The sequence below is a fragment of the Hypanus sabinus genome, unplaced genomic scaffold (assembly GCF_030144855.1).
Source record: "Hypanus sabinus isolate sHypSab1 unplaced genomic scaffold, sHypSab1.hap1 scaffold_962, whole genome shotgun sequence".
NCBI classification, from domain to species: Eukaryota; Metazoa; Chordata; class Chondrichthyes; order Myliobatiformes; family Dasyatidae; genus Hypanus; species Hypanus sabinus.
In genome coordinates this window covers 1-21,598 of record NW_026781818.1, presented here as the reverse complement: position 1 = coordinate 21,598, position 21,598 = coordinate 1, and the positions used below count along the sequence as shown (strand labels likewise).

Below are 21,598 nucleotides of genomic sequence, written 5' to 3'. Positions count from 1 at the left end.
AATCCATGCAGCATCCTGATCAATCTCCTCTGCACCGTCTCTAATCCTGTCAGCATCCTGGTGAATCTCCTCGGCACCCTCTCTAATCCAGGCAGCATCCTGGTCAATTTCCTCTGCACCCTCTCTAATCCAGGCAGTGTCCTAGTCAATCTCCTCTGCACCCTCTCTAATCCAGGCAGCATCCTGGTCAATCTCCTCTGCACCATCTCTAATCCAGGCAGTATTCTGGTGAATCTCCTCTGCACACTCTCTAATCCAGACAGCATCCTGGTCAATCTCTGCACCTTCTCTAATCCAGGCAGCGTCCTGGTCAATCTCCTCTGCACCATCTCTAATCCAGGCAGTATTCTGGTCAATCTCCTCCGCACCCTCTCTAATCCAGACAGCGTCCTGGTGAATCTCCTCTGCGCCCTCTCTAATCCAGTGAGCATCCTGTTGTATCTCCTCTGCACCTTCTCTAATCCTGCTAGCGTCCTGTTGAATCTCCTCTGCACCCTCTCTAATCCAGGCAGCATCCTGGTCAATCTCCTCTGCACCCTCTCTAATCCAGGCAGCATCCTGGTCAATCTCCTCTGCACTCTCTCTAATCCAGGAAGCATCCTGGTGAATCTCCTCTGCACCCTCTCTAATCCAGTCAGTGTCCTGGTCAATCTCCTCTGCACCCTCTCTAATCCAGACAGCATCCAGGTGAATCTCCTCTGCACCCTCTCTAATCCTGCTAGCGTCCTGTTGAATCTCCTCTGCACCCTCTCTAATGCACGCAGCATCGTGGTGAATCTCCTCTGCACTCTCTCTAATCCAGGAAGCATCCTGGTGAATCTCCTCGGCACCCTCTCTAATCCAGGCAGCATCCTGGTCAATCTCCTCTGCTCCCTCTCTAATCCAGTCAGCATCGTGTTGTATCTCCTCTGCACCCTCTCTAATCCAGCTAGCGTCCTGGTGAATCTCCTCTGCACCCTCTCTAATCCAGGCAGCATCCTGGTCAATCTCCTCTGCACCCTCTCTAATGCACGCAGCATCGTGGTGAATCTCCTCTGCACTCTCTCTAATCCAGGAAGCATCCTGGTGAATCTCCTCTGCACCCTCTCTAATCCAGGCAGTGTCCTGGTCAATCTCCTCTGCACCCTCTCTAATCCAGACAGCATCCAGGTGAATCTCCTCTGCACCCTCTCTAATCCAGGCAGCGTCCTGGTCAATCTCCTCTGCACCCTCTTTAATCCAGGCAGCGTCCCGGTCAATCTCCTCTGCACGTTCGCCAATCCAGGCAGCGTCCTGGTCAATCTCCTCTGCACCCTCTCTAATCCAGGCAGCATCCTGGTCAATCTCCTCTGCACCCTCTCTAATCCAGGCAGCATCCTGGTAAATCTCCTCTGAACCCTTTCCAATCCAGGCAGCGTCCTGGTCAATCTCCTCTGCACCCTCTCTGATCCAGACAGCATCCTGGTCAATCTCCTCTGCACCCTCTCTGATCCAGGCAGCGTCCTGGTCTATCTCCTCTGCACACTCTGTAATCCAGGCAGCAATCTTGTCAATCTCCTCTGCACCATCTCTAATCCAGGCAGTATTCTGGTGAATCTCCTCTGCACCCTCTCTAATCCAGACAGTATCCCAGTGAATCTCCTCTGTACCCTCTCTAATCCAGGCAGCATCCTGGTCAATCTCCTCTGCACCCTCTCTAATCCAGCTAGCGTCCTGTTGAATCTCCTCTGCATCCTCTCTAATCCAGGAAGCATCCTGGTGAATGACCTCTGCACCATCTCTAATCCAGGCAGTGTCCTGGTCAATCTCCTCTGTACCCTCTCTAATCCAGACAGCATCCAGGTGAATCTCCTCTGCACCCACTCTAATCCAGGCAGCGACCCGGTGAATCTACTCTGTACTCTCTCTAATCCAGGCAGCATCCTGGTGAATCTCCTCTGTACCTTCTCTAATCCATGCAGCATCCTGATCAATCTCCTCTGCACCGTCTCTAATCCTGTCAGCATCCTGGTGAATCTCCTCGGCACCCTCTCTAATCCAGGCAGCATCCTGGTCAATTTCCTCTGCACCCTCTCTAATCCAGGCAGTGTCCTAGTCAATCTCCTCTGCACCCTCTCTAATCCAGGCAGCATCCTGGTCAATCTCCTCTGCACTATCTCTAATCCAGGCAGTATTCTGGTGAATCTCCTCTGCACACTCTCTAATCCAGACAGCATCCTGGTCAATCTCTGCACCTTCTCTAATCCAGGCAGCGTCCTGGTCAATCTCCTCTGCACCATCTCTAATCCAGGCAGTATTCTGGTGAATCTCCTCTGCACTCTCTCTAATCCAGGAAGCATCCTGGTGAATCTCCTCTGCACCCTCTCTAATCCAGGCAGTGTCCTGGTCAATCTCCTTTGTACCCTCTCTAATCCAGACAGCATCCAGGTGAATCTCCTCTGCACCCTCTCTAATCCAGGCAGCGTCCTGGTCAATCTCCTCTGCACCCTCTCTAATCCAGGCAGCATCCTGGTCAATCTCCTCTGCACGTTCGCCAATCCAGGCAGCGTCCAGGTCAATCTCCTCTGCATCCTCTCTAATCCAGGCAGCATCCTGGTCAATCTCCTCTGCACCCTCTCTAATCCAGGAAGCATCCTGGTGAATCTCCTCTGAACCCTCTCCAATCCAGGCAGCGTCCTGGTCAATCTCCTCTGCACCCTCTCTGATCCAGACAGCATCCTGGTCAATCTCCGCTGTACCCTCTATAATCCAGGCAGCATCCTGGTGAATCTCCTCTGCACCGTCTCTAATCCAGACAGCGACCCGGTGAATCTCCTCTGCACCCTATCCAATCCAGGCAGCGTCCTGGTGAATCTCCTCTGCACCCTCTCCAATCCAGGCAGTGTCCTGGTCAATCTCCTCTGCACCCTCTCCAATCCAGGCAGTGTCCTGGTCAATCTCCTCTGCACCCTCTCTAATCCAGACAGCATCCAGGTGAATCTCCTCTGCACCCTCTCTAATCCAGGCAGCGTCCTGGTCAGTCTCCTCTGCACGTTCGCCAATCCAGGCAGCGTCCTGGTCAATCTCCTCTGCATCCTCTCTAATCCAGGCAGCATCCTGGTCAATCTCCTCTGCACCCTCTCTAATCCAGGAAGCATCCTGGTGAATCTCCTCTGAACCCTCTCCAATCCAGGCAGCGTCCTGGTCAATCTCCTCTGCACCCTCTCTGATCCAGACAGCATCCTGGTCAATCTCCGCTGTACCCTCTCTAATCCAGTGAGCATCCTGTTGTATCTCCTCTGCACCTTCTCTAATCCTGCTAGCGTCCTGTTGAATCTCCTCTGCACCCTCTCTAATCCAGGCAGCATCCTGGTCAATCTCCTCTGCACGTTCGCCAATCCAGGCAGCGTCCTGGTCAATCTCCTCTGCACCCTCTCTAATCCAGACAGCATCCAGGTGAATCTCCTCTGCACCCTCTCTAATCCTGCTAGCGTCCTGTTGAATCTCCTCTGCACCCTCTCTAATGCACGCAGCATCGTGGTGAATCTCCTCTGCACTCTCTCTAATCCAGGAAGCATCCTGGTGAATCTCCTCTGCACCCTCTCTAATCCAGGCAGCATCCTGGTCAATCTCCTCTGCACCCTCTCTAATGCACGCAGCATCGTGGTGAATCTCCTCTGCACTCTCTCTAATCCAGGAAGCATCCTGGTGAATCTCCTCTGCACCCTCTCTAATCCAGGCAGTGTCCTGGTCAATCTCCTCTGCACCCTCTCTAATCCAGACAGCATCCAGGTGAATCTCCTCTGCACCCTCTCTAATCCAGGCAGCGTCCTGGTCAATCTCCTCTGCACCCTCTTTAATCCAGGCAGCGTCCCGGTCAATCTCCTCTGCACGTTCGCCAATCCAGGCAGCGTCCTGGTCAATCTCCTCTGCACCCTCTCTAATCCAGGCAGCATCCTGGTCAATCTCCTCTGCACCCTCTCTAATCCAGGCAGCATCCTGGTAAATCTCCTCTGAACCCTTTCCAATCCAGGCAGCGTCCTGGTCAATCTCCTCTGCACCCTCTCTGATCCAGACAGCATCCTGGTCAATCTCCTCTGCACCCTCTCTGATGCAGGCAGCGTCCTGGTCTATCTCCTCTGCACACTCTGTAATCCAGGCAGCAATCTTGTCAATCTCCTCTGCACCATCTCTAATCCAGGCAGTATTCTGGTGAATCTCCTCTGCACCCTCTCTAATCCAGACAGTATCCCAGTGAATCTCCTCTGCACCCTCTCTAATCCAGGCAGCATCCTGGTCAATCTCCTCTGCACCCTCTCTAATCCAGCTAGCGTCCTGTTGAATCTCCTCTGCATCCTCTCTAATCCAGGAAGCATCCTGGTGAATGACCTCTGCACCATCTCTAATCCAGGCAGTGTCCTGGTCAATCTCCTCTGTACCCTCTCTAATCCAGACAGCATCCAGGTGAATCTCCTCTGCACCCACTCTAATCCAGGCAGCGACCCGGTGAATCTACTCTGTACTCTCTCTAATCCAGGCAGCATCCTGGTGAATCTCCTCTGTACCTTCTCTAATCCATGCAGCATCCTGATCAATCTCCTCTGCACCGTCTCTAATCCTGTCAGCATCCTGGTGAATCTCCTCGGCACCCTCTCTAATCCAGGCAGCATCCTGGTCAATTTCCTCTGCACCCTCTCTAATCCAGGCAGTGTCCTAGTCAATCTCCTCTGCACCCTCTCTAATCCAGGCAGCATCCTGGTCAATCTCCTCTGCACTATCTCTAATCCAGGCAGTATTCTGGTGAATCTCCTCTGCACACTCTCTAATCCAGACAGCATCCTGGTCAATCTCTGCACCTTCTCTAATCCAGGCAGCGTCCTGGTCAATCTCCTCTGCACCATCTCTAATCCAGGCAGTATTCTGGTGAATCTCCTCTGCACTCTCTCTAATCCAGGAAGCATCCTGGTGAATCTCCTCTGCACCCTCTCTAATCCAGGCAGTGTCCTGGTCAATCTCCTCTGCACCCTCTCTGATCCAGACAGCATCCTGGTCAATCTCCGCTGTACCCTCTATAATCCAGGCAGCATCCTGGTGAATCTCCTCTGCACCGTCTCTAATCCAGACAGCGACCCGGTGAATCTCCTCTGCACCCTATCCAATCCAGGCAGCGTCCTGGTGAATCTCCTCTGCACCCTCTCCAATCCAGGCAGTGTCCTGGTCAATCTCCTCTGCACCCTCTCCAATCCAGGCAGTGTCCTGGTCAATCTCCTCTGCACCCTCTCTAATCCAGACAGCATCCAGGTGAATCTCCTCTGCACCCTCTCTAATCCAGGCAGCGTCCTGGTCAGTCTCCTCTGCACGTTCGCCAATCCAGGCAGCGTCCTGGTCAATCTCCTCTGCATCCTCTCTAATCCAGGCAGCATCCTGGTCAATCTCCTCTGCACCCTCTCTAATCCAGGAAGCATCCTGGTGAATCTCCTCTGAACCCTCTCCAATCCAGGCAGCGTCCTGGTCAATCTCCTCTGCACCCTCTCTGATCCAGACAGCATCCTGGTCAATCTCCGCTGTACCCTCTCTAATCCAGTGAGCATCCTGTTGTATCTCCTCTGCACCTTCTCTAATCCTGCTAGCGTCCTGTTGAATCTCCTCTGCACCCTCTCTAATCCAGGCAGCATCCTGGTCAATCTCCTCTGCACGTTCGCCAATCCAGGCAGCGTCCTGGTCAATCTCCTCTGCACTCTCTCTAATCCAGGAAGCATCCTGGTGAATCTCCTCTGCACCCTCTCTAATCCAGGCAGTGTCCTGGTCAATCTCCTCTGCACCCTCTCTAATCCAGACAGCATCCAGGTGAATCTCCTCTGCACCCTCTCTAATCCTGCTAGCGTCCTGTTGAATCTCCTCTGCACCCTCTCTAATGCACGCAGCATCGTGGTGAATCTCCTCTGCACTCTCTCTAATCCAGGAAGCATCCTGGTGAATCTCCTCGGCACCCTCTCTAATCCAGGCAGCATCCTGGTCAATCTCCTCTGCTCCCTCTCTAATCCAGTCAGCATCGTGTTGTATCTCCTCTGCACCCTCTCTAATCCAGCTAGCGTCCTGGTGAATCTCCTCTGCACCCTCTCTAATCCAGGCAGCATCCTGGTCAATCTCCTCTGCACCCTCTCTAATGCACGCAGCATCGTGGTGAATCTCCTCTGCACTCTCTCTAATCCAGGAAGCATCCTGGTGAATCTCCTCAGCACCCTCTCTAATCCAGGCAGTGTCCTGGTCAATCTCCTCTGCACCCTCTCTAATCCAGACAGCATCCAGGTGAATCTCCTCTGCACCCTCTCTAATCCAGGCAGCGTCCTGGTCAATCTCCTCTGCACCCTCTTTAATCCAGGCAGCGTCCCGGTCAATCTCCTCTGCACGTTCGCCAATCCAGGCAGCGTCCTGGTCAATCTCCTCTGCACCCTCTCTAATCCAGGCAGCATCCTGGTCAATCTCCTCTGCTCCCTCTCTAATCCAGGCAGCATCCTGGTAAATCTCCTCTGAACCCTTTCCAATCCAGGCAGCGTCCTGGTCAATCTCCTCTGCACCCTCTCTGATCCAGACAGCATCCTGGTCAATCTCCTCTGCACCCTCTCTGATGCAGGCAGCGTCCTGGTCTATCTCCTCTGCACACTCTGTAATCCAGGCAGCAATCTTGTCAATCTCCTCTGCACCATCTCTAATCCAGGCAGTATTCTGGTGAATCTCCTCTGCACCCTCTCTAATCCAGACAGTATCCCAGTGAATCTCCTCTGCACCCTCTCTAATCCAGGCAGCATCCTGGTCAATCTCCTCTGCACCCTCTCTAATCCAGCTAGCGTCCTGTTGAATCTCCTCTGCATCCTCTCTAATCCAGGAAGCATCCTGGTGAATGACCTCTGCACCATCTCTAATCCAGGCAGTGTCCTGGTCAATCTCCTCTGTACCCTCTCTAATCCAGACAGCATCCAGGTGAATCTCCTCTGCACCCACTCTAATCCAGGCAGCGACCCGGTGAATCTACTCTGTACTCTCTCTAATCCAGGCAGCATCCTGGTGAATCTCCTCTGTACCTTCTCTAATCCATGCAGCATCCTGATCAATCTCCTCTGCACCGTCTCTAATCCTGTCAGCATCCTGGTGAATCTCCTCGGCACCCTCTCTAATCCAGGCAGCATCCTGGTCAATTTCCTCTGCACCCTCTCTAATCCAGGCAGTGTCCTAGTCAATCTCCTCTGCACCCTCTCTAATCCAGGCAGCATCCTGGTCAATCTCCTCTGCACTATCTCTAATCCAGGCAGTATTCTGGTGAATCTCCTCTGCACACTCTCTAATCCAGACAGCATCCTGGTCAATCTCTGCACCTTCTCTAATCCAGGCAGCGTCCTGGTCAATCTCCTCTGCACCATCTCTAATCCAGGCAGTATTCTGGTGAATCTCCTCTGCACTCTCTCTAATCCAGGAAGCATCCTGGTGAATCTCCTCTGCACCCTCTCTAATCCAGGCAGTGTCCTGGTCAATCTCCTTTGTACCCTCTCTAATCCAGACAGCATCCAGGTGAATCTCCTCTGCACCCTCTCTAATCCAGGCAGCGTCCTGGTCAATCTCCTCTGCACCCTCTCTAATCCAGGCAGCATCCTGGTCAATCTCCTCTGCACGTTCGCCAATCCAGGCAGCGTCCTGGTCAATCTCCTCTGCATCCTCTCTAATCCAGGCAGCATCCTGGTCAATCTCCTCTGCACCCTCTCTAATCCAGGAAGCATCCTGGTGAATCTCCTCTGAACCCTCTCCAATCCAGGCAGCGTCCTGGTCAATCTCCTCTGCACCCTCTCTGATCCAGACAGCATCCTGGTCAATCTCCGCTGTACCCTCTATAATCCAGGCAGCATCCTGGTGAATCTCCTCTGCACCGTCTCTAATCCAGACAGCGACCCGGTGAATCTCCTCTGCACCCTATCCAATCCAGGCAGCGTCCTGGTGAATCTCCTCTGCACCCTCTCCAATCCAGGCAGTGTCCTGGTCAATCTCCTCTGCACCCTCTCCAATCCAGGCAGTGTCCTGGTCAATCTCCTCTGCACCCTCTCTAATCCAGACAGCATCCAGGTGAATCTCCTCTGCACCCTCTCTAATCCAGGCAGCGTCCTGGTCAGTCTCCTCTGCACGTTCGCCAATCCAGGCAGCGTCCTGGTCAATCTCCTCTGCACCCTCTCTAATCCAGGCAGCATCCTGATCAATCTCCTCTGCACCCTCTCTGATCCAGGCAGCATCCTGGTCAATCTCCTCTGCACCATCTCTAATCCAGGCAGTATTCTGGTGAATCTCCTCTGTACCCTCTCTAATCCAGGCAGCATCCTGGTGAATCTCCTCTGCACCCTCTTCAATCCAGGCAGCATCCTGGTCAATCTCCTCTGCACCCTCTCTAATCCAGACAGCATCCTGGTGAATCTCCTCTGCACCCTCTCTATTCCAGGCAGCGACCCGGTGAATCTACTCTGTACTCTCTCTAATCCAGGCAGCATCCTGGTGAATCTCCTCTGCACCCTCTCTAATCCAGGCAGCGTCCTGGTAAATCTCCTCTGCACCCTCTCTAATCCAGGCCGCGTCCTGGTCAATCTCCTCTGCACCATCTCTAATCCAGGTAGCGACCCGGTGAATCTACTCTGTACTCTCTCTAATCCAGGCAGCATCCTGGTCAATCTCCTCTGTACCTTCTCTAATCCATGCAGCATCCTGATCAATCTCCTCTGCACCATCTCTAATCCAGTCAGCATCCTGGTGAATCTCCTCGGCACCCTCTCTAATCCAGGCAGCATCCTGGTCAATCTCCTCTGCACCCTCTCTAATCCAGGCAGCATCCTGTTCAATCTCCTCTGCTCCCTCTATAATCCAGGCAGCATCCTGGTCAATCTCCTCTGCTCCCTCTCTAATCCAGGCAGCATCCTGGTCAATCTCCTCTGCTCCCTCTCTAATCCAGGCAGCATCCTGGTCAATCTCCTCTGCACCCTCTCTAATCCAGGCAGCATCCTGGTCAATCTCCTCTGCACCCTCTCTAATCCAGGCAGCTTCCTGGTCAATCTCCTCTGCACCCTCTGTAATCCAGGGAGCATCCTGGTGAATTTCCTCTGCACCCTCTCTAATCCAGGCAGCATCCTTGTCAATCTCCTCTGCACCCTCTCTAATCCAGGCAGCGCCCCGGTGAATCTCCTCCGCACCCTCTCTGATCCAGACAGCATCGTGGTCAATCTCCTCTGCATCCTGTCTAAAGCTTGCACATCGTTCCTATAATGAGGGGAACAGAAATGATATACTCCAGGTGCAGTTCTTCGCCACTTTGAGAGATCTATAAACACAAAGTACACTGCAGATGCTGTGGTCAAATCAAGACGTACAAACATGCTGGATGAACTCTGCAGGTCAGGCAGCGTCCGTTGAAATGAACAGTCAACGTTTCGGGCCGAGACCCTTCGTCAGGACTGAAGAGGGAGGGGGCAGGAGCCCCATAAAGAAGGTGCCAGTTGAAAAACCAATCAGAGGAGAGATCAAGGGCTGTGGGAGGGACAGGCAGGAGAGGTGAAGAAAGAATCCAAGGGGAAAGCACACTGGGTAGTAGAAGGTGGCAGAATCATGAGGGAGGTGATAGGCAGCTAGAAGAGGAGGCAGAGTGAATGTGGGATGGGGGAAGGGAGAGGGAGGGTATTACCGGAAATTGGAGAATTCGATGTTCATACCAAGGGGCTGGAGACTACCCAGACGGTATATGAGGTGTTGCTCCTCCAACCTGAGATTGACCTCAAGATCTCTTTGTCCTGCAGACTGCTGAGAGTCCTGCCATTAACCGTGAACTCTGCCCTCCGACCTTTCGAAAGTGAACCAGTTGACACGACTGAACTGCACCTGCCACTTCTCGGTCCAGCTCAATGTTCGGTCGTAATCTCTGACCACTTTCTGCACTGTCCACAATCCACCGCCCTTCCAACTCCTCGTCGAAGTCACTTAGAAAAAGATCACCAAGAGGAGGTCCTTGAGGAGCACCACCGGTCACTGGCCTCCAGGCAGAATACCAACCATCTGCAACCCCCCTCCCTCTGCCTTCTGTGGGCAAGCCAATTCTGAATCCCAGTCTCCCTGAATCCATGCCCCCTGACTTTCTGAAGGCAGCCCGACATGAGGTTGATGAGTCAGTCACGGATGTTGCGTCCCGGCTGTCTAGATACGCAAGCCGGGTCGGTTCGCTACGGAGTGCAGGCTCCCCCTCTCCACTCAGCCGATGAACAGTTTCGCACCGGGAGTCGCCAATGTCGGACAGCCTTAGGGACTCCGGCTCCGGTTTTTTCCCCCTCGGGGTTCACTCCCGAAGCCTCCCCCCCCGCGAGTGAGTCCATCCACAAGGAAGCGGGGGTTTGAGATTGGAGTTTCCCTTCTCCCAGGTGAGCTGACGTGCTCCATCTACCGAAAGAAACTAGCTTTAAGTTCCATGGGGACCTTGACGAAAGCCTCACACCCACGGTTCCAGAGTTACCGAGTTGGAGAAAGCTACAACAGAACAGGCTCTTTGGGGCACCCAGCCCGTGGTGACAAATTGAAACTGCCTACTCCCATGAGCCTGCCAGCCCTCCACGTACCTATCCATGGAATCTCATGTGGACAGGGTGGTGAAGAAAGCTTTTGGGATGCTGGCCTTTATAAACCAGAGCATTGAGTATAGGAGTTGGGATGTAATGTTAAAATTGTACAAGGCATTGGTGAGGCCGAATTTAGAATATTGTCTACAGTTCTGGTCACCGAATTATAGAAAAGATGTCAACAAAATAGAGAAAGTACAGAGGAGATTTACTGGAATGTTCCCTGGGTTTCAGCACGTAAGTCACAGGGAATGGTTGAACAAGTTAGGTCTTTATTCTTTGGAGCGTAGAAGGTTGAGGGGGGACTTGATAGAGGTATTTGAAATTATGAGGGTGATAGAGTTGACATGGATAGGCTTTTTCCATTGAGAGTAGGGGAGATTCAAACAAGAGGACATGAGTTGAGAGTTGGGGGCAAAAGTTTGGGGGTAACAGGAGGGGGGGATTTCATTACTCAGAGAGTGGTAGCTGTGTGGAACAAGCCTCCAGTAGAAGTGGTAGAGGCAGGTTCGGTATTCTCATTTAAAGTAAAATTGGACCGGTATATGGACAGGAAAGGAATGGAGGGTTATGGGCTGAGCGCGGGTCAGTGGGACTAGGTGAGAGTAAGCGTTCGGCACGGACTAGAAGGACTTGCATTGATCGATGGCATCCGTTAAGTCTCGCGAGACCATGGATCTGAGTCTGTGTTGGCCGAGCAGGGTCTGGTGTGGCGGTCGAGGGAGTGACAGTCTCGGCTGCAGCGACTGCACTTGAAGGCGCTGTCCTCCGGTGTTGTCTTGGTGCTGTTTTTTCCGGCGAGTGCACTTTTCTTCAGCAGCAGGCCTCAGCCTCTCTTCTGCTCTTTTTAGACCCCTGCGTAGTTCCAGCCTCCAGCGAGAGCGGTCGCTTGCAATGTCCTCCCACCTCTCGACGTTCATGTTCAGTGGCTTCATGTCTCTCTTGCAGACACCTTTGAATCGAAGATGGGGCCGCCCCTGTGCTCTCTTGCTGGAGGCCAGCTCCCCGTACAGCAGGTCTTTCGGGATCCTCCCGTCTGACATGCGGTGTACGTGGCCCAGCCAGCGGAGACGGCGTCGTTGGAGCAGGGTGAAGAGGCTGGGTATCTGGGCGCGGGCCAGGACCTCATTGTTGGTGGCTCGGTCAGTCCACGCGATGTCCAGGATGCATCTCAGGCTGCGAATCCTGCCTATCCAAACTCCTCTTAAACGTTAAAATCAGGACCATGTCCTCCACTTGTGCCGGCGGCTCATTCCCCACCCTCACCACCCTCTGAGTAAGGGTTTCCTCGCATGTTCCCCTTAAACCTCTGATCTTTCACCCTTGACCCATCACCTCCAGTTCTAGTCCCACCCCACCTCGGTGGGAAAAGCCTGCCTGCACCTACCCATTCGTTACCCCTCATAATTTTGTACAACTCTCTCAAATCTCCCCTCAATCTTCTACGGTCTAGGGAATAAAGTTCTAACTTACTCTGACGACTCAGGTCCTCCCCTCCAGTCCAGGCAACATCCTTGTAAATATTCCCTGTACTCTTTCAACCTTATTAACTTAATAAGTGTTTCAAATGGACGCCCCTCTACCCCGGGGCCTCCCGAAAGCCAACGTCCATCACTGAGGACAACCCGCACCCAGGACGGCCCCTGTTCACACCGTTACCATCGGGAGGAGGTACAGGAGCCTGAGGGCCCACGGTCAGCGGTACAGGAACAGCTTCTTCCGAATGGACATTCGGCCCATGGACTCGACCTCACCACTTTTCATTTCCGCTTTTCCGACGGTTATTTTGTAGAAATATATATTTACAGTCATTCACATTTTTTCTATATTATCACATACTGCATTGAGCTGCTGCTGCAAAGTGAACAAATTTCACAGCATATGTCGGTGATAATAAACCTGATTCTGACCTCTGCTTTTTCTCGTAAACTCTGTCTCTAATGAGGATCCTCTCCAATAGTTTGCCCACCACTGAAGTAAGACTCACTGGCCTCCAAATCCTAGGGTTACCCCTATCACCTTCCTTGAACAAGCCCAGCAAATTTACGTTTCATTATTTTGCTAATCAATGGCCTGGTTCGGGAATTGTGCCGTCTCGGATCGCAAGGCCCTGCAGTGGATAGTGAGGTCAGCTGAGAAGATCATCGGGGTCTCTCTTCCCGGCATCAAGGACATTTACACCACACGCTGCATCCGCAAAGCAAACAGCATTATGAAGGACCCCACGCACCCCTCATACAAACTCTCCTCCCTCCTGCCGTCTGGGAAAAGGCACCGCAGCATTCGGGCCCTCACGACCAGACTATGTAACAGTTTCTTCCCCCAGGCTGTCAGACTCCTCAATACCCAGAGTCTAGACTGACGCCTTGCCCTATTGTCCTGTTTATTATTTATTGTAATGCCTGCTCTGTTTTTGTGCACTTTACGCAGTCCTGGGTAGGTCTGTAGTCTAGTGTAGCTTTCTCTGTGTTGTTTTTTGTGTAGTTCAGTCTAGTTTTTGTACTGTGTCGTGTAACACCATGGTCCTGAAAAATGTTGTCTCGTTTTTACTGTGTACTGTCCCAGCAGTTACGGTCGAAATGACAATAAAAAGTGACTTGACTTGATTTTGCTAGTGAAGGGTGTGTTCTACAGGACTTTGCTCGTCAATGAAACATTTTGTAACTCGTGGGTAGTCTGTGCTAGTCAAGGGTAGATTTTTCTAGTCAAAGATAGGTTTTGCTAGATAAAAGTAAATTTTGCTAGTCAAGGATAAAATTTTGGATCCTGAGTAGATTTTGCTCTTGAAGGGTGGATTCCTCAAGTCCGAAGTAGATTGTTGGTTATGTATCTAATTTGCAAGTTCACTGTTTTTTTTTGTTAGTTAAGGGCAGATTTTATGAGTTAAGGGTTGATTTTGTTCACGAAGTATATATTTTTGTAGTTGGGGTTTATGCTGAGGAAGGGTCTTGGCCTGAAACGTCGACAGTTTGTTCGTTTCCACAGATGCTGCCTGACCTGCTGAGTTCCTCCAGCGTTTTGTGCCTGTTGCTAAGGGTGTATTTTTGCTAGTCAAGATTTCTCTCGTCACAAGTGAGTTTTTCCAGGGCAGGTTTTGCTGGTTAGGGTCGGGTTTTCTGGCCAAGGATTTATTTTTCAAGTCAAGCATTTGATTTTCTGGTCAATGGCATATTTTACCAAGTTAAACTTAGGCTTTGCTAGTTAATGTCCACTTTCCTCGTCAATAATAGATTTTGCAGGTTCAGGGTATATTTTGTCGGGCATAGGCATTTTTATAAAGTTGGTTATAGGTTTTGCAAATTTAGTATATATTTTGCTAGGTATGGTTAGTTAAGGTTGAAATTGGCAAATTAAGGGTTGATTTTGCTAATTAAATACAACTTCAGCTCACCACAGATTAACTTTTAAGTTAAAAAACATAGAACGCAGAACAGTACAGCACATTACAGGCCCTTCGGCCCACAATGTTGTGCCAACCCTCAAACCCGGCCTCCCATGTAACCCCCCCACCTTACATTCCTCCATGTACCTGTCTAGTAGTCTCTTAAACTTCACTAGTGTATCTGCCTCCACCACTGACTCAGGCAGTGCATTTTAGGCACCAACCACTCTCTGAGTGAAAAACCTTCCTCTAATATCCCCCTTGAACTTCCCTCCCCTTAACTTCAACCCGTGTCCTCTTGTACTGAGCCGTGGTGTCCTGGGGAAGAGGCACTGGCTGTCCACTCTGTCTATTCACCTTAATATCTTGTACACCTCAATCATGTCTCCTCTCATCCTCCTTCTCTCCAGAGAGTAAAGCCCGAGCTCCCTTCATCTCTGATCATAATCCATACTGTCTAAACCAGTCAGCATCCTTGTAAATCTCCTCTGTACCCTTTCCAATGCTTCCACATCCTTCAAAAACTACAAAAAGTATCACCACGACCCTCTGCCTTCTGCAGGCAAGCCAATTCTGAATCCACCCGAGAATGTATTTGGCCAGTTCAGGATAGATTTTACCAGTCATGAACGGGTGAAGAATCGGTTCAGCCAGGTAAAGAGATTTGTTAAAGCTAAGTTTATTTTCCTGGTTAAGATTTTGCAAGTCATGGGGTGGATTTCACGAGCCAAAGGGATATCTTTCAAGTTAAGGGTGAAATGTGTTTGCTAAGGGTTTGAGTTTGAGAAGTAGGGGGTGGATGGGTGGTAGATGTTGCTAGTTAATATCCTTTGAAGTCAAGATGGATTTGGCTAGTTAAAGATAAAGGGTAAATCTTACTAGTTAAGGGTAGAGATGCAAGTTAAGGATAGATTTTGCTAGTTAACATACATTTTTCAATTACTTAAGGACAGAGATTTCTAGTCAAGGCTGGATTTTGCTGGTTAAGTATAAAGTTTTCTAGTCAAGGGTAGATCTTCAAGTTAAGGGCAAATTTTGCCAGTTGGGGGTTAGATCCTGCTAGTTACAGGTGGATGTTGCGAGTGAATGCACATTTGACCCGGACAGTCCCAGGTGAGGATATGTTTCACAAGGAAGGCAATCCTTGACAGAAGATGAGAATGATCGCGACCGAATGCAGGGGCAAGGGACAGCCCCCTCGAGGCTCTGCGGCTGGCAGTCCCGAAATCGCAGGGTTAGGGGAAGGACGACGTGCAACCTCACAACAACAGCACCACCCAGCCACCACCACCCGCACCCCAAGTCCGACTCTGGCTGCCGAGGAGAGCGGTCTCTTACCCCAATTGAGCTCAGTTCCTTGCTTAAGACCTTTGTTGACATGGTGACGATCAGAAGCCAAGCAAGCTCTGTGTGAGAGAGCAGGAGACAGAGAGCTTTGGCAGGGCTGGCTGCGGAGAAGATCATGTGTGTTCAAAACAGCAGCAGAGGAGCGGGAGGGGGTGGGGACGACACCGTGGCTGAACTGAGGGTTCCGTGCAACCACGGGACGGGGAGGCAGGAGGAACATTCAGCTGTAGGCAAGGAGGCAAAAAGTTTCCCCGAGATCCACTCGCGTGTCAAGGACCCGGGTTCAGACTGTAGCAGAGATGGGGAGGAATGCAGAGGAAGGAGGGGATGACAGTGATGGAGGGGGGCGTTTGGCAGAAAATGGGTGATGGAGAGGGGGAGGGGTATAGGGGAGGGAGGGAGGGAGGGGGGTATGGAGACAAGGAATGTAGGGGAGGAAGGGGGTGGCAGAGCCAGGGATGGGTGCAGGGGATGACAAAGACAGGGAGGGGTGTAGGGCAGGGAGGGTGTGACGGAGACGGGGAGGGGTGTAGGGGAGAGAGGGGGTGGCAGAGACGGGGAGGTGTGTAGGGCAGGGAGGGGTGACGGAGACTGGGAGGGCTGTAGGGGAGGGAGGGGGTGACGCTGACAAGGAGGGGTGTGGGGGAGGAAGGGGGTAGCAGAGGGGGGGAGGGGTGGGGTGACGAAGACAGGGAGGGGGCGAGGGAGCTGGAGGAGGGAAGCAGGGAAGGGAGGGGGTGGGAAGAGGTGACAGAGGGGGTGGAATGTATTAGATGGGGAGGGATGTAGACGGGGCAGGGAGGTGGCAAGGGAGCTGGGGGAGGGGTGTAAGGAAGGGAGGGGTGTAGAGGAGGGGGGAGGTGACAGAGACAGGGTGGGATGTAGAAGATGGGGAGGGGTGTAGGGGAGGGAGGGGGTGAGGGGAGGGAGGGGGTGAGGCAGACGGGGAGGGGTGTAGGGGAGGGAGAGCGGCCGACTGGCATGAGGGGTTTCAATGTTGGGGTGGGAGGAGTCTCTGTGACGCGGGCGGGATTCCTTATGACGCAACATCGGGGCAGACCGCCGAGTGGGCGGGGCTCCGGGACAGGGACGACGTCAGAAGGGAGGCGGGTCCCCAAATCAGTCGCGCGCATGCGCAGAGCCTTCCCTCCCCGCCCCCTCAGCCCAGGCCCAGACCCGGCCGCGCTTTCTCTCGCTCACCCGCCGCCTCTGCCGGTGTGCGGGGGGCTTTCGGTGGGTAAGGGGGACGGTGTGTCGGGTTCTCTGACGCCCGGATACAACGGAACGGGGGGGGGGAACAGCGAGGCTGGCGGAGCGAAAAGACCGCCGTCGTCGCCGTTGGCACCTTTCGGAGCTGAGCATGCGCGTTGCCGCTCCCCGCAGGTCGCGTGCCGCTCGAGGCGAGTGTCACGTGATGGCCCAACTACCCGCCTGGGTCGCGCTTCGGTGGGGGGGGGGGGGGTCATGTGACCGGCCCTACACCCGGATATTCGACCAATCAGATACCCGTCTCCAGTCCTTTATCTCTTTCACCAATCAGATCCCCCCCTTCTCCAGCCCTTGACCTCTTTCACCAATCAGATCCCCCCTTCTCCAGCCCTTGACCTCTTTCACCAATCAGATCCCCCCTTCTCCAGCCCTTTACCTCATTCACCAATCAGATCCCCCCTTCCCCAGCCCTTGACCTCTTTCACCAATCAGATCCCCCCTTCCCCAGCCCTTGACCGCTTTCACCAATCAGATCCCCCCCTTCCCCAGCCCTTGACCTCTTTCACCAATCAGATCCCCCCATCTCCAGCCCTTGACCTCTTTCACCAATCAGATCCCCCCTTCCCCAGCCCTTGACCTCTTTCACCAATCAGATCCCCCTTTCTCCAGCCCTTGACCTCTTTCACCAATCAGATCCCCCCTTCTCCAGCCCTGTTCCTTTCACCAATCAGATCCCCCCTTCCCCAGCCCTTGACCTCTTTCACCAATCAGATCCCCCCATCTCCAGCCCTTGACCTCTTTCACCAATCAGATCCCCCCTTCCCCAGCCCTTGACCTCTTTCACCAATCAGATCCCCCCTTCCCCAGCCCTTGACCTCTTTCACCAATCAGATCCCCCCCTTCTCCAGCCCTTGACCTCTTTCACCAATCAGATCCCCCCTTCTCCAGCCCTTGACCTCTTTCACCAATCAGATCCCCCCATTTCTCCAGCCCTTTATTCGGTTTACCAATCACCTGCCACCTTGTACTTCTCCCTCCCTGACCCCCCCCCCCCCCAGTCCTGACGGAGGGTCCCAGCCCGAAACGTCGACCGACGCAGCCTGCAACCCGCTGATCCCCCGGCATTTTGTGTGTTTTGCCCGGAGAGAACAACTATAGCCTGTCCCAACTCTCCGCCCTCTCTGATCCAGGCCGCACCCTGCTGAACCCTCTGAAACGCGAGGGCCCGAACGGCACACAACACCCCCGGTCTGTCCGGCCCGACTGGAGCTTTATACAGTTGCAACGTGACCTCCTGGCTCCTGTCCAAGCCCTCTTTCCCCACCCCGTCTCCCTGTGCGGCCACTTTCGGGGAGCCGTGGACTTAAGACCCTCGAGAGCTCTTCTGCGTGTCGGATTTCCTGCTGTAACTGTGCCCCATCCCTTTACGGTCGTCCCCGCCAACACTCCATAGTTGCTATCTTCCTCCAGTCTCCGGAGAGGTTAGTCAGCTCCTCCTGCACGCTTGCAGATCAAATCATTACGCTGAGGCACAGCGATTACTCCCCTGAGGGCGCGATTTTCTCCCCTGAGGCGGCTGTCGAGGATCCACGGGTGCAGCGCGGGGAAGGGTGAGTGGCGGCTGTCGTTGGTGGCCGGGTGTGTCATGCTCAGTGTATAGGCTCAAATCCCGCTGCTGTCTGCCAGGAGCTTCTACCTTCCCTTCCTTTGGGTGCTCGGGTTTCCTCCCACAGTCCAAAGACGACCAGTTGGTTCGTTAATTGGACACCTGTCTTATCCCCTGACCAATCAACCTCTGCCTTAAATATACCCAATGACCTCTGGCCTCAGGGGATAAGAAAGGGCTGCCAGCGACAGTGGTGGAGGTGGATACGATAGGGTCTTTTAAGAGGCTTTTGGACAGGTACATGGAGCTTCGAAAAATTGAGGGCTATGGGTAAGCCGAGTAATTTCTGAGGTAGGCACAACTTTGTGGGCCAAAGGGCCTGTATTATGCTGCAGGCTTTCCAGGTTTCTAATCAAGAACAAATCAACTACTGCTTTAAATATACCCAATGACTGTGGAAATGAATTCCGCAGATTCTCCACTCTGACTAAAGAAATTTCTCCCCATCTCTGTTCTAAATAAACATCCCTCTATTCTGAGGCTGTGTCCTCCGGTCCTAGACTCCCCCACTATAGGAAACATCCTCTCCACATCCACTCTATCTGTGTCCTCTGGTCCTAGACTCCCCCACTATAGGAAACATCCTCTCCACATCCACTCTATCTGTGTCCTCTGGTCCTAGATTACTCCACTATAGGAAACATCCACTCTATCTGTGTCCTCTGGTCCTAGACTCCCCCACTATAGGAAACATCCTCTCCACATCCACTCTATCTGTGTCCTCTGGTCCTAGACTCCCCCACTATAGGAAACATCCTCTCCACATCCACTCTATCTGTGTCCTCTGGTCCTAGACTCCCCCACTATAGGAAACATCCTCTCCACATCCACTCTATCTGTGTCCTCTGGTCCTAGACTCCCCCACTATAGGAAACATCCTCTCCACATCCACTCTATCTGTGTCGTCTGGTCCTAGACTCCCCCACTATAGGAAACATCCTCTCCCCATCCACTCTATCGAGGCCTTTCACCATTTGATCAATTTCAATGAGGTCGCCCTTCATTCTTCTGAATTCCAGTGACAGGCCCAGAGCAGCCAAATGCTCCTCGTATGACAAGCTGTTCAACCCCAGAATCATTCTCGTGAATCTCCTCCGGACCCTCTCCAATGTCAGCACGTCCCTTCTAGCATAAGGGGCACAAATCTGGCCACAAGACTCCAAGTGACGCTTCGGCATTGCGTTCTCGCGAGGGACAGGCGTCAAAGGCGGCCTGGATGGGGAACGTGGTTGTCGAGGACTGGTTTCCCCACTGCACGACTCAGTGACTGTGCCGAACAAACAATTTTATTAAAGTTTTAAACGTCAGAAAACAGGACCAAAGGGGACAGAGAGCAGACGACAACCTGGGATAGAGGAACCGGTGCAGAACTGGGAGGCAGATCAGAGATTGTCCAAACTTCGCTCCCACTGAGTATCGATGACAGCGGGGAGGGGGAGGGGGGGGGGTCGAGGAGGTGAGGATTGTTGCTCGGCTGCCGAAATGCTGACGATTTGACCTCTGAGTACTCCTGGGCGGATACACTGGACTGGTGTCCGGTCCTCGGCTGGGACGGGGTTGGGGGGGGGGGGGTGTCCTTCAGCTGGAGTGCGAGGAATGTCCCGTGATGACGTTGTGCTGGAGGGAGGAGAAAACGAGGGGAGGGGAGGATGGGCAGGAGGAGGAGGTGGAGGGTCAGACAAAGAGAGTCAGTTGAGATGATTGAACAAAAACATAGAAAGGTCCTTCATCTCACAGTTGTGTAGACCTAATTGAGCCATCTACACAAGAGCGTTGTCACAGGAAAGCAGCGTCCATCGTCAGGGACCCCCACCACCCCAGGACATGCTCTCTTCTCACTGCTGACATCAGGAAGTAGGTACAGGAGCATCAGGACCCACACCACCAGGTTCAGGGACAGTTATCACCCTCAACCATCAGGAAGGAGGTACAGGAGCCTCGGGACCCACACCACCAGGTTCAGGGACAGTTATCACCCCTCAACCATCAGGAAGGAGGTACAGGAGCCTCAGGACCCACACCACCAGGTTAAGGGACAGTTATCACCCCTCAACCATCAGGAAGGAGGTACAGGAGCCTCAGGACCCACACCACCAGGTTCACGGACAGTTATCACCCCTCAACCATCAGGAAGGAGGTACAGGAGCCTCAGGACCCACACCACCAGGTTCAGGGACAGTTATCACCCCTCAACCATCAGGAAGGAGGTACAGGAGCCTCAGGACCCACACCACCAGGTTAAGGGACAGTTATCACCCCTCAACCATCAGGAAGGAGGTACAGGAGCCTCAGGACCCACACCACCAGGTTCAGGAACAGTTATCACCCCTCAACCATCAGGAAGGAGGTACAGGAGCCTCAGGACCCACACCACCAGGTTCAGGGACAGTTATCACCCCTCCACCATCAGGAAGGAGGTACAGGAGCCTCAGGACCCACACCACCAGGTTCAGGGACAGTTATCACCCCCTCTAACCATCAGGAAGGAGGTACAGGAGCCTCAGGTCCCACACCACCAGGTTCAGGGACAGTTATTACCCCTCAACCATCAGAAAGGAGGTACAGGAGCCTCAGGACCCACACCACCAGGTTCAGGGACAGTTATTACCCCTCAACCATCAGGAAGGAGGTACAGGAGCCTCAGGACCCACACCACCAGGTTCAGGGGCAGTTATCACCCCTCAACCATAGGGAAGGAGGTACAGGAGCCTCAGGACCCACACCACCAGGTTCAGGGACAGTTATCACCCCTCAACCACCAGGCTCCTGAACCAGAGGGGATGACTTCACTCACCCCATCACTGAAATGTTCCACAACCTCCGGACTCACTTTCAAGGACTCTTCATCTTACGTTCTCGATATTTATTGCTAATTTATTTACTATCAGTATTCTTTCCTTGTGTATTTGCGAGGTTTGTTGTCTTTTGCACTCTGGCAGAACGCCCGAGTTAGTGTGTTTTTTTATTGATTCTGTCATGGTTTTTATTCTATAGATACAGAAAATGAATTTTCACGGTTGTATGTGGTAACATATATGTGCTTTGATAATAAAATTTCTTTGACTGATCAATCTACCCTTCCCTCCTACATAACCCTCGATTTTTCTACCATCCACGTGCCTATCTAGGTGTCCTCTGAAATGTCCCTAATGTACCTGCCTCTAGGTTCCTTTAGGTTGTTTCCAGCTGGGGGTGCACTGGGGACAGACTCCCACGATCGATTAAACGCTCCCACTGCCTTGTGTCTCAAACAGCCCCTGACAACCGAGCCCAGCTCCCGGCCGCACGTGTGGTCTCAGCTACCAAACCCGGCGGGACCGTTTTCCACCGGCAGGAGAAGGGGTGAAGGCGGGGTTACCGGCGCCGTAAAAACCCTCGCTCCGGGCTAGGCGTGAGGTCGGCCGA

At 52.9% G+C, this 21,598-nt stretch overlaps 1 protein-coding gene across 2 annotated transcripts in view; it reads right to left on the bottom strand.

Annotated features, from left to right (window-relative positions):
- The window catches only part of LOC132390577 (membrane-spanning 4-domains subfamily A member 15-like), a 164,074-nt gene extending 147,276 nt beyond the window's left edge, over positions 1–16,798 (bottom strand). Inside the window, exons 1-2 of one of the 2 annotated variants that reach the window (XM_059963187.1) lie at positions 16,519–16,798; positions 15,310–15,419 (exon numbers count right to left, since the gene is read on the bottom strand). In XM_059963187.1, the coding sequence (XP_059819170.1) occupies positions 15,310–15,351 (42 nt within the window). In that variant the 5' untranslated portion in view covers positions 15,352–15,419; positions 16,519–16,798. The remainder of the gene's footprint in view (positions 1–15,309; positions 15,420–16,518) is intronic. The other variant, XM_059963186.1, reaches the window with a different exon arrangement.
- Between the last annotated feature and the right edge of the window lie 4,800 nt (positions 16,799–21,598).